Source organism: Pagrus major, chromosome 23, assembly GCF_040436345.1.
Source record: "Pagrus major chromosome 23, Pma_NU_1.0".
Lineage (NCBI taxonomy): Eukaryota > Metazoa > Chordata > Actinopteri > Spariformes > Sparidae > Pagrus > Pagrus major.
In genome coordinates this window covers 8,621,695-8,634,426 of record NC_133237.1, presented here as the reverse complement: position 1 = coordinate 8,634,426, position 12,732 = coordinate 8,621,695, and the positions used below count along the sequence as shown (strand labels likewise).

The window sequence follows — 12,732 nt, the reverse complement described above, 5'->3', positions numbered from 1 at the left end:
TAAACGCACTCATTGCTCCTTTTCAGTGCACTACTCAAACACGTCACTAGATGGCGTGGCGCTTGGCTGGATCTGGCCTCGAGCCTCTTACTCGCACGTGCAGCCGTGCGTGGAGGGAAATGTGCTCGGCTGAACAGGGTTGTTGTGGGTATCATTCGTTATAGCCCGCCCCCTGCTCTTTCATTGGCTCTTCGGTGTGACTGACAGGCGCGTGCTCCGCTGCCATCGAGTCCACATGATCCAGGGGGCGTGGCTCCGTGTACTCATTGTAATACAAGTTGTTTGGACACATGGAGGCATCCCCGTGATGATGTGACCTGCAGCAAAGTTATTGAAAAGTGACTAGAGTCAGGAGCTGACAGCGCACTCACACTCACTTACTTGTTTGAGCGTTTCTCTCTCAGTCGGACTCGTCTCTGGTACAAACAGTAGGTAGTTTCACAGGTACTTCATCATGTCAACAGCTAACCAAATCTTCTTTGGGGATAAGAGCGAGGTTCCTGATCTCCTCAAGTCCTTGGCAGACTATCCCTTCTCCTTCCCTGCCTTCGATGACACCGGTAAGAGTATTTTTTTGTAATGCTTTTTAGGCTTAAAACTTGCCAGAGTGTTGCACTTGTTATCATATAAGCAGTAAATAGTGTGCATTTGTATAGATTCAACTACCCAGCAGTATGTAAAGTAGCTAAATTAGCTTCAAATCGACCATCTTCAGTAATAATAATCCAATCATATAATAGAGTTTTCTGACCGTGGCCATGCTGCTGCCTTATGAGTGCTCTCACTTGTGATACTTTGAGTTTATTTTGTTGTTAAAACTACTCAAGCAAAGTTAGTAACGCAGGACCAGTATTTTTGCATCAAGGTATCTTTATTCAAGTAAAATATCCCAGTACCTCTTCCACATTAGGTGTAATGTTATTACAACTAGTAAACAACTTGGCTTATGTGTAACTGCAAAACACCTCACAAACCTCATTCCAATGAGATTAAATTCCTCTCATACATGCATTGCATCATCATCATTGCATTGATTACTGTAGTGAAGGTAATCATAGTTGCATTATGAAGTTAGGGTCCAGGCCTATGTGGGCTAAATGTGTCCAGCTGCTTTTATCACTCTAATGTGCACAAGTGATTAAACACAGTGAACTGCATCATGTCAGCAAAATGTCTGTGCAGTTTCTCCGTAGTCACAACACAGCAGCCTGCAACTGATGCAACTACACTGAAACATCCTTCACTCAGGGTTTCATCACATCATTAGTTTCTTTGTGCACTCAGTTCGGCGCGTATACTTTATAGTTTACTTTTTTGGGGGGGGTTTGTGCATTTTAGTCATATTTCAATAGTTGACAGTGGATATGGACCGGAAACATGAGGAGAGAGTCAGAGGAGAGTACATGCAACAAAGGCCTCCAGGTTGAATTGAACCAGATATGTTGGGATCACATGTTCTGGTAACTGAGAGGTTGGTCAAACCTGGTTTTTATGTGTCGCCACATGCATCTCAAGTGACCACCTGTGATCAAATTTCATTTCCCTGCTCTATAGGCAAATAAGTACGCACATCACTGTGACAAACAGACACAATGTTTTACACATCAAGGAAAAACAACTTAATTTATAGCAGTTTCTCCTAACTCACACAATTGCACGATTTTTATTAGTATTATACTGTGTTTGTAGAATTTGACATGTTGACTGTCAGTAAAATACCGTCTTACACACTTTAGACATGGAAAAGCTAACCGGCTGGTACTGCAATGCTGCAACGAAATGGAATGGAACAAAACAACTTAATGTAATTCATTTAATGCAGCATTTATAAGAGGGCACAATTGATTTGGAATTTGCCATATCCATTTTGCAAACTTTCTCCACAAAGTTTCTCCACTCTCAACCACTCACCACAGATTTGCGCCATTTTTTAAGGGAGTCTGGGAGTATTGTAGTTACTAGTTCAGTTGTTAGATCAGTTGAAACAGACAGTGTGTTCACAAACAACCACTGCTGACCTTGGTTGGGGAAGACAGCCCAAACATGTTATTTGCATATGGTGAACCAAATGGATATCAGGCAGTGTGCTTCCTGAGTATGAGAATTCATTTTGCCTGTTGTGACTTCTTGTTGTTTCTCAGTAGATGTCAGTTGAAAAGGTGGTCCTTCAGGGTGACCCAGGACACATTCATGTATGCACTGCTAAAAGAAGGTGGCCATTTGCAACCACCTCTGAATGTGGTCTGGGCGATCTCAATGCGTCTTTGGTGCATTCACACTTAGGGCGGTCCACTTTTGATCAGAACACCAAAGAAGCGTGTTAATGACAGGTTTAAACTGCATATGGTCAGACTTTTATATTAGTGTCACCTTGCTTCTATGCTCTTATACTATGTTGTCAATATATTTTTTCATTGAGATTAAAAAATATACGTTGTGCTCTTATAAATGTCCTGTTGTTGACTTAATTTGCCTATAAAAGGCTGGTAGGCAAATAACAAATTTGGACATGGCTGTAGAAACATTTCTACACGTAGCCAGACTGACCTAGTTACCCCTGCCACATGACACCTTGTTATTATTCATCCTGACAAAGAGGGAGTCTCAAGCTTTCTCCAGCTCTATGCTACATAGAAAGTCTAAGCAAGTTGGGAGTTTGTAGGGTGTTTATGCATGAACATTGTCAAAATAAAATAAAAAAATTCTACAATGTTATGCAAAAAGTCATTTAAAAACTTTGCAAATGGTGGTGAGACCATCTGAAGTTCTTCAGGGGGAAAAACATTCAATCTTGAGAAGAAAAAAAGCAGTTGCAGCAGTTTACCAAAGCAGTTTGAAATCCATCCGTGCATATATCGCATTATTTTCTGTTAGTGCAAAACAAAACATGTTGGTACTAGTACAAATGATTTCTTGCATACCAACTGCAAAAAAACAGTATAATGACAATTATAATATACTGTAATAAATATTGTATATTGTTCATACATAGTATAGAAGAGAAACATAGCTGTAGTCTACAGTCTGTCAAGATGTCAAGAGATATAGTTTGAGTGAATACTCTTAACACTGCACAACAAGAAAACGTTGTTTAATGTGCCAGAGTGCACACGTCAACTGGATTGCAGTATGAAAACACTGGAATCAAAAAAGTTAATCCTTAATCCTGCAGTGCAACACTCAATCAGCAATTTTGAATTTTCTGCCTTGCTTAAGGGTACTTTAGTACTGTTGATAAGCACCATGGTTGAAGTCAGTGATCATTGTTTCTTTAGATAGCAACAACATTTAGACCAGGATTAAGGGAGACATAATTTACAGAAAATATAATTAACTGGTTGAATACTCAGGAAATATTAGAGTCTGGTTGAGGCAAGACAAAAAATAGTTGTGTTAATACTGATGAGGGAGTAATTTGGACTCATGAGTGTTTCTAAATTCCTGAGTTTATGTGTAACAGGATGTCTGGTTCTCACAGTATTCCTTTAACATGATGCGTGGACTACCATTAACAAGACTGAATCATAAGGGAAATTTACATCTCACTTTATATATTTACCATTCCTCTACAGTCTAAGTGACCAAGTCAAGGTAAAATTGTTTAAAAAAATCTTTACATGGTCTAAAACATGATTGCACAATGTTATATGGCTATGACTGAAGGGAATTCAAAAGCTGTAAAGGTACTGGACTTGTATCTGTGTATTGAACTAATCATGTGTCGGTAGTGTAAACAGAAGCCTTCTTCAGTCCCCTGTCCGTGTTGAGGCTACTGCAGCAGAGCTTTAACTGGCTTCCTCTCCGCCAGGGCAGTTACAGCAGGCACAATGCACTTTGTTTACCGTGTGGTTACTGTGGTGAACTTGGATAAAAACACACATTAGTGGTGAAGGCGGGGTGTTGGGCGGTTTGAACATTGTGTTCCAGAACCCAAACATCCTGCTGAAGACAGCGAAAGAGCCTCGCGCACTCACAGTCGCGTGCAATGTGGTGGCGCGTGCACGGAAACGTGAGAATTACTCCTTTGTTGTGGCACTGCGAGCGTTTGATGTCGAAGATATACTTCGTTAAAGATTACGGTTGTATGAAATGATTAATGGCACATTGAGTTCAAACATACGTTTACAAAAATAAGTTTGGATTTCCGAGGGTACAATAACATTTAGTTGTGGAACTAGAAACTAACGTGGTCGAAACATTCTAGTTTTAAAGGAAATCTAATGAAAAGTGTGGCATATTATGATATATATGATATCGTATATAATATATAGCAGTATTATTAACAAGTGTCTGGTAAACAACGTGTACTCTGTTACCTCTGGGTCTCGTGCCAGCTGTTCGAACGATGAGCGCGTGCCCGCTCCAGCTCGCCTTGGCGCGCACGTGCTGTGTCTGAAACCACGCCCCCAGACAGATTGTACTTTCACGTGAGTAGTGTGGGGGCGGGGGCACGTGTTTGGCCACGAGTATCTTGTGCTGGATGGGATGCATGCGACTGAAGTCTTTGCCCGAGCACACTGCGTTGTATTTTAGGGTGTATCCTGAGTTATGGGGCTTCAGATGTGCACTTAATCACTTGTGATAAAATAATGTTCAAATTTGTGATGTGGTGTTTTTAAGAAGAAACTCATGGACATCCTTTCTCTACGGTTTGGAAGCACGAGCTCCGACATTATCCACTTAAGATATAAATATGGTGTGTGAACAAAACTGTACGTTCCAATGCGGTCCACGTTCCGCACTTTTCTATATAGAGAGTCAGTCTCTATATGGATAATATGCGTCCAATGAGCAGCCGGAGAACTACTACAGAGACAAAACACAGCGTCCTGGTACTCTGTGCATGCACAGCCACGGCGATAAACATTCATATGGACATTACTGGCAGCCAATCAGCAGCTACCATTCCACGAGTGGGCGGGGCACGCGACTCATGAATATCCAACAAGCGCGCTCGGTGGGCGAGTAGAACAAGAGCTCTGTGTAGTGTTGTTGTAGCGTCCAAACGCGTTGATATCGATAAACAGGCCTGGAAGCAACAGTAGTGCTGAAACAAGCTCCGTTTGTTTGTGTTGTTTCCCGCTGGAGGAGGCAGCTCTCGGTAACGTTACCGGTACTACATCGCCCCGGTCTGTTCGGAGTCTGACAGAAACAATGCCTGGCAAAGCCGCGGTGACAGTGGCGCTCCAGCCCAGCGGTAACGACGCTACGGCGGCTCCGCAGAAGTCCTTCCCTTTTGTTTTAAAGAAAATCATGGACATTCCGCCTCCTAACATCCTGGAGGAAGGCGACGACGGTAAGATCAAAACGCTGAAACGAGCGCCCCGTCTTCCAGTTTGTTTCTGCCTTGTGAATCCGCAATTAGTTTGCGAGCTTTGGTTGGAAAGCCACACATCCTACTAAATGTACATACTCTTCGAGGCTGTGCCAAGCACTGCTGGTTGTGGTTGGATTAAAATTATGCTCGTTAATTCGGACGGACCTGCCATATATCGCACAGAGCCAGTTTGATCTGAGGCTGCGAGGAAACAAAAAAGAACAAAAAGTTCCACCTCGTCTCTGCTGCTCTCGAAGCAGCACACACACACTGGACATAGATTTACAGACGCAGACACTGCTCGGCTTTTCATTAAACACATTGGTCTGGTGATATTTGGTCCTCAGTTTTTTGGGGGGTGTTTTAGGGTGCATGAGTGGAGCAAGCAGGTGTCTCTGTCGTGTTTCTGTGCCTTTCCATGTCTACTTTCGCCGAAGCTTTATTCAGCCTTTTATTAAATCCGCAAATCTACTCTCCAACTTTAAACTCATTGACAGGCTCTTTAGCTGTATCATCTTTTGTTTTGTCGGATGTCACAGCACAACCACACCCCCCTTCTACCCAACTCTGCCTCTTTCAGCCTATTGCCTAGCTTTTACACGTGTCTCAGACTGTACGAAAAGACGTCTGATGCCATGTGTACACAAACAACCATTCTCTGACAGCAAGCAGTCATTTATTAAACTGCTTTTCCCTCCTGTCTTTAATGCAGAAATAGAGAAAGAGAAGCTGTGCTCATCTGAGGATGTGGAGGGAGGCGGGGCTGTGGCAGTCGGTGCTGGTGGAGGTTCAAGAGGAGGAGGCGGTGGTGGCGGCAGTGGAGGTGTATCAGCCTCCTTGACCCCAGCCATTTGGGAGAAGACCATTCCCTATGATGGAGAGACCTTCCACTTGGAGTACATGGACCTGGATGAGTTCCTCCTGGAGAACGGGATCCCTGTCACCCTGGAGGAGGAGGAGCTGCAGAAGACTTTCGCCTCAGTGATGGGCAAAGGCAAATCCATCCCCAAGGTTACTGCCACAGCTACTACTACTACTCCTACTACTACTCCTGCTGCTGATGCAGCTTCTGTCTCCACCTCAGAATCCTCCCCCTCTGTCTCGGCTGCTGTTACTGATCCAGGTCCAGAGGAAACGGTGACCGTCACTACATTACAACCAGCTAAACTAGAAGAAGAAGAAGAGGAGGAGGAGGAGGAGGAGGAGGAAGAAGAAGAGGAAGGACAAGATGATGACTCTATGTGTGAGGAGGCAACAGCAGAAGTGGAAGTCAAACAAAAGAAAACAGGTGAGGAATTATGATTAACGTATTTTTTGTATTATTATTATTATATTATAGTTGTTGAACATTTTGGCAGCTGATGTGATTCTTTGTGGATGTGTTTATTAGATATACAGTTCCTATTTATTTATGATATTTCAGATAACACACTGGTTTTTATATTCTTTCCTCTTTTCAATACCCCATTACAATTTTTTTAAAAAGCAATTCCTGCCACCTACTACTCTTGTATCTAGGAGTTGAACACTGAACAGTGAAGTTTGCGATCTGTTTCAGTCGTGAAGTAAAGTATTCATTGCTCTAGCTATGTAGACCCTGGCATAACATTAACTAACATCACTTTACCATGCAAAAAACTAAAAGCAGACATTGCCAATGCTTTGTTGAGAGAGATCATATCACCTGTTGACCAAAACATGTACGAAGTCAGCTACAATAAAAATCTTTATAATGTGCTAATACAAATATCAAATTCACAGCCATCAGTGAAATCAACTTAATATCAGATCCAATAATCGGCAAGGCTGATAGTTGGTTAATCCTAAATCCAAATTTACTCTTTCTCTCTGTGCCTGCAGAACGTAACACTCCTTCCCCCATCGACCCAGAAGCCATCGAGGTGGACATCAATTTCCAGCCAGATCCCACAGACCTGGTCCTGTCCAGTGTGCCGGGGGGAGAGCTGTTCAACCCGCGCAAACACAAGTTCTCTGATGAGGAGCTGAAACCGCAGCCTATGATCAAGAAGGCCAAGAAAGTGTTTGTTCCTGATGAGCAGAAGGTAGGATCATTTTATCATACTGCCGTATTATTAATAATTTTTGGTTCATAAAGACACAGAAATTGACATAGTGGCTGTTTAATTCTATTTTCATTGAAGGAACATTTCTGATATTTCCCAAAGACCCATTTCCTTCCCTTTGTTAATAATAAAAAAACTATTAACAATACAATTTAAAAAAACATTAAACACATTGTGATTAAAACTGGACTTAAAGACTGATCAGTGTTCTGGTCAGTCCTAGTAAAGATTAAAGCATCTGCAAACAGAGTTACAGTGGCTTGTGGATTAAAGATCACAGATGTGGGGGATGTTTTCACAACATAGATTGTGATTATGTTCAGCTCTACCTCTCCCTTTCTGTCTTTTTCATTCACATTCACTCTCATTCCCTCAGGATGACAAATACTGGTCCAGGAGAAAGAAGAACAACGTGGCAGCCAAGCGTTCTCGTGATGCGCGGCGGCTGAAGGAGAACCAGATCACGGTGCGCGCCTCCTTCCTGGAGCGGGAAAATGCGGCGCTGCGGCAGCAGGTGGCCGAACTGCGGAAGGACTGCGGCCGCTGCAAGAACATCCTGGTCCGGTATGAGGCTAAGTACGGCCCACTGTAAAGAACTCCAAATAAAACCCACAAAGTCAATCAATGAGTCAGAAACGCAGAACTCCCTTCCCCGCAGAATTCAACACAGACACAAACACCAAGGGAATCTACATTTGCACTGTTGTCTTCGCTGACCTCCAGTCACTGTGTCAAGCTCCGAGTTTTGGACACACACTGGCAGGCAGCAAGGCATGATGGGAGCAGTGGTCACAGGAAGGCCTGTGGAGAGCGCCTGGCTCCTACACTCAGAGAGGAAGGGGACGGTTGTGGATACTCCCGTGGTCAAACACACATGGAAAACATGGCCCGTCTCAAGACGGTCCCAACAAAGTCAGGAAATATGAAAAGAGCAGACAGGTAGAAAAAGAATTGTAGGCTTTTAAATACTACACAGATCAGTTTTTATCACTGCACAGCACTTCTTCTTAGTGGACCAAAGCATGAGTAAGTTAGAAGTTGTGTATTTAGAAAGGTGCACACTTGCCGTCCCTCACCTTTCCTTGTGTTGTACTTATGTTAATGTCTGTCGTGTCCTTCAAAATACTGAGGCTCGGAAGAAGGGTGTTGATGAACTCGTGGCAGGGAAGAGAGGGACAGATGAGTACATGAATAAAGGAGCAGCAGACAAAGTCACAGTGGTACTTCCAGGCTGGGGAGAAAGTAAGGAAAGCCCTCAGGTCGGCGGAGGAGAAAAGGATGAGTTTGTGGTGCGATTCAGTCACAGTTCTTCCTTCTTATAACCCACATGCACGCCTCTGCGCACACAAACGCTGTTTTTAACTGTTTATATATATAGTCATCTCCCTGCACCACACAGATATGTGCGTGTATCAGTGTCTACTCCATTTTTGCACTTTTTCTTAAAAAAACACAGAGTAAAGATTTTAGTGATGACAGGACACACACCATAGGAGACACAGTAGCTTGTTAGGGAAAAATACATGCATGGCCTACAGTTTAAAGCTACTTAGTTTCCTTTTCTACTAACCTCAGATCAGCTTCCAGAGCCTCACACAAGATTGTGTAAAAGAAGACAGATATAAAAAGTTGATAATTCTATGGCGAGAGAGAGTTGTAGTTTTTTATGTTGGTTGCTGTTGAAGGCATACGACTGATGATCTCCAGGGCCCTCACTGGTGGAGGGGTATGTTCACATGTAGGGATGTTTATTTTACTGCACACTACAGGTAGAGGGCGCTAGAGCCACTGCCTGCCTGATCATGGTGTAGTGATGGCTGGATTGACTTTTTTTTTTTAATTTAGGCAGGCCCAAAGTTGACTGCTTATGTAAATAAATGATTGTCTCTTTATTTCCTGAGACAGGGATTCTGACTGTGTCTTTATTAACCCAATACTATTCCTTATATTTGCCAAATAGTCAATGAGTGCTGTATTTATTCTGATGGTAATAATGCATATGTTGATTGTGATGTACAACAATATGTCAGATAATTCTATTTCCTATAAGGAACAATACTTCTAATGAAACCAATGCAGGGAATTCAATGGGTAAACTGTGCTTTTGGATGTTTGTTTTAAAAAACAGATTTATATAGTTTTATGGGATTTTTGTTTTTCTCTATATACATACAATATGTGTCTGAACACACAGAGGACAGCGCACACTCTTATTTACCTCATCCGACACTTCCTTTTTTGAATTGGTAACAGTTTAGGAGGGCTACAAAGTAGTGTTGGTTGAAACAGAGAGCACATGAAAAGCAGCTTAGTTCCATTTGGCAAAAACATTGAATCCGAGTTGAAAAAATTGAGTTCTTTTTGCCAAAGCGGCTGAGTGTGTGTCTGAATTAGTAAATACATTACAGACTGTTATGGGACTCTATATCTCAAGTGTCTTGGGCTGATGCAGATTTTGTGATCGGTCGGCTTGTGCTCATTAATCGCCGTAATCTTGGAAAGAAAATAAATGTGGCAATAATACTCTATGATGTAATGCTCGTTTTATTTCAGTGATGATGTTGTATGTAAAATTGCTATGATGTACTAAATAGAAATGCCCCAAAGTCATTTGTGCTTCCAGTTTAGATCCTCTGTAGTCTAGGATCCTAATGCATGTAACCCAGTAAACTTGTCTTCTTTTTTTTTTCCTTTCATATTTTACACCAAGTGTACTTATGTCTGTAAACCATCACTGAAAACTAGATATGTTTTTGGATGGGTAGGTTGATGGCCTATGGTTCACTTCTGTCAAAAAGAAAAAGCAGAACATTTTTGCTCTGACTTCCGATGTTTATGACTTGCATAATAACGCCTCCTATCTTTGTGCAGCCAGTGCTTGACCTTGGGGCAAACATCAGCTGAAAACAGCATCTTTTGATCACTGTGTGGATTGTTTTCTATTTACTAAAGATTGATCTATATCTAGATACACTGGATCAGATGGTGATTTTGTGTTTTCTTGATAAATTCTGTGTTTGTTTCAATTTCCTGATGGCGTAGTATAACACATGCAAAGTGTTTTTTTTGCATTGACACTCAAACTTGACATTGACTGCATTTTGCTGTTTATACATAAATGTAGTTGATGATTGCAAACGTTTGGTTACTTTTTAACTAAATTAAAAATGTTCTGCATAAGGCTGAGTAAAGGTACGGGCCAAGGGAGCCTTTTAGAAGACAACAGATCAAGATCGTTTATAGTACTGCATTCACTATGTAGCATTCTTTCTCTTTTTTTGATGCGTGGCACCTCATGGAACTGACTTGCAACTTGCAAACCTGCTTATTGAAGTCTAGCAGGTTGTAAATTCTCCAGGAAAGGAAAAAATGTTTTGCAGCGGTTTAGATCTGAAGATGTAGATATGTTTGTCGCCACCTACAGACAAAAATAGTAATGGCTGGTGCAAAAGTGTTGATTGACCGGTCTTTTGACCAATGAACAATAAAATGTTAACAAAATACAAATCTGATGCAGGATTGCAAGTTAAAAATGTAAAACATTAAATGTCACACACAAAATTGTTTAAGAACCTGCAGTTGTAACACTTTGCCTGCAGGTGGCACAAGCATGAAATTGCTTTTCTTTACTTTTGCAAATTAGCGTCTATATCCGAGGGTCTAAACTTCTGTTTTTTAACTGTTGGCACTGGCTTTGGGTGCTTCGCATCATTGACACTATGTCCTTGTTTACAATTCAAAGTAGCTTCAATACTCCTGGAAAAAATATTTCAAAGTCTCTATTGAAGACATTTTTAAAGTTTTGTTTGTTTTGTGGTGTTCTGCTTTATTTTCTCTTTTTATATAAACATATGTTGGGTGTTTTTCTATTGTCTAACCATGTATAGGATACATGCAACTGCAGTACCATGTCCTAACTGTATCTTGTATCATGCATATGAAATAAATTGGGATTTAATGACATGTGGGCTCGTGGTTTGACCTTGCCTGAGTCATCGACCAGCTGCAGCAGCTCTAATGGGATGCGCACTGGGAGCTGACAGACAAAGAAACAATAGATGACAAAAGAAGCACAGTTAGGGGGACAAATGGAGACGTCTTTCTAATCCTTAACCTCATCCTTGATGCACACATGCACATTTACATGTGAGTCTGTTTTCTGTCTTTGTTGTTTTCCTCTGTCCCTTTGTTGCCTCGGTCCTGCTGCTCATCAGTATTCCAGAGGAGTAGGAGATGTTGCGTAATGATCACATCGACACACTGGGGAGCAGCATTGCGTAACAGCGGCAGCAGCCTCAAAGACCAGCGGGATGGGTGTGTGTGTGTGTGTGTGTGTGTGTGTGTGTGTGTGTGTGTGTGTGTGTGTGTGTGTGTGTGTGTGTGTGAGTGAGAGAGAGAGAGAGAGAGAGAGCGTGTTTGGAAGATGGAGAAAGGAAAGCGAGGATGCAAGGGAGGGGCTCTGGGAATCGGGAGGGGGAGCTAGGAGAGGATGGAGGATCAGGTGGTTGGAAGGATGGAGGGGAGAGGTGCTGAAGAGGGGGAGGGAGGGTGAAGGAGAATGGGAGAAGAGAGGAGTGGGGGAGGAGATGGGGCAAACAAGACGGCAAGGGGATGGACTTAGAAAGATGGAGAACGGGGATGCAGTTAAAGACATGTGAGCCGAGGGAGGGAGGGAGATGGGATGCAGCGAGTGGGCGATGAAGATGTGGAGGAGAGTAGAGGAGAGCCAAGGAGGAGACCAGCCATGCATGTTAATGTCACACCACTACATGTTACTGTAGAAAGCACAGCCCAGCGTGTTCACATGAGTGAGCCAACCTCACAGCTGGCTGCCCCCGACTGAGACACCAGCACAAGACAGACAGACAGAGGACTGGATGATGAAATATAAAGTAATATCTGCTGGGATGGGTCCAGCTGAGGTGGGCGGTGAGCAATCTGGCTGCTCACCGTTTGAGAATTTCAGCTCAGCTTTGAATTATTGATCAAACATCACTTGAGTTTGTTTACTGCGATAAGAGGACACATTTCAATCAGAGGCTGTTTTTTTGTTTTGTTTTTTACAGGGACACACAGATCCACTTTCGATAATCTCTGATCTGCAGTATGTTCAACGCTGAAGTAGACACTATGGTGTATGGAGCTACCTACATATCTGCATTATTCTTCACATTTCAGAGCTCTGCAACAAACAATGAGGACGACACAATTAGCTTATTTTCCATGCTTATTTTTGCCAATCTGTTTCTTTTTATTACAAACTTAAAAAAGAATCTGATACAATAAGAAACTGCAGTAGTAACTCCCCCATTCCCGAGGGGCAGCACAGAA

At 42.3% G+C, this 12,732-nt stretch overlaps 1 protein-coding gene across 2 annotated transcripts; it reads left to right on the top strand.

The window, feature by feature from the left end:
• Window positions 1-368: 368 nt before the first annotated feature.
• On the top strand, window positions 369-9,924 carry tefb (TEF transcription factor, PAR bZIP family member b). Of its 2 annotated transcripts, none has more exons than XM_073493702.1 (4): window positions 369-560; window positions 6,030-6,605; window positions 7,178-7,380; window positions 7,778-9,924. In XM_073493702.1, exons 1-4 carry the CDS (start codon window positions 455-457, stop codon window positions 7,991-7,993), a joined length of 1,101 nt encoding a protein of 366 aa, XP_073349803.1. In that variant the 5' UTR covers window positions 369-454; the 3' UTR covers window positions 7,994-9,924. The 2 variants fall into 2 exon arrangements, with proteins under 2 accessions (XP_073349803.1, XP_073349802.1); XM_073493701.1 differs by lacking the exon at window positions 369-560 and adding an exon at window positions 4,978-5,296.
• Window positions 9,925-12,732: the final 2,808 nt, after the last annotated feature.

Excerpts from the sequence above, each read along its gene's own strand:
- tefb (XM_073493701.1), top strand. The coding sequence starts at position 5,155 with ATGCCTGGCAAAGCCGCGGTGACAGTGGCGCTCCAGCCCAGCGGTAAC. Across the intron at positions 6,606-7,177 it reads AGTCAAACAAAAGAAAACAG|AACGTAACACTCCTTCCCCC; the intron begins GTGAGGAATTAT and ends CTGTGCCTGCAG. Across the intron at positions 7,381-7,777 it reads TTGTTCCTGATGAGCAGAAG|GATGACAAATACTGGTCCAG; the intron begins GTAGGATCATTT and ends TCATTCCCTCAG.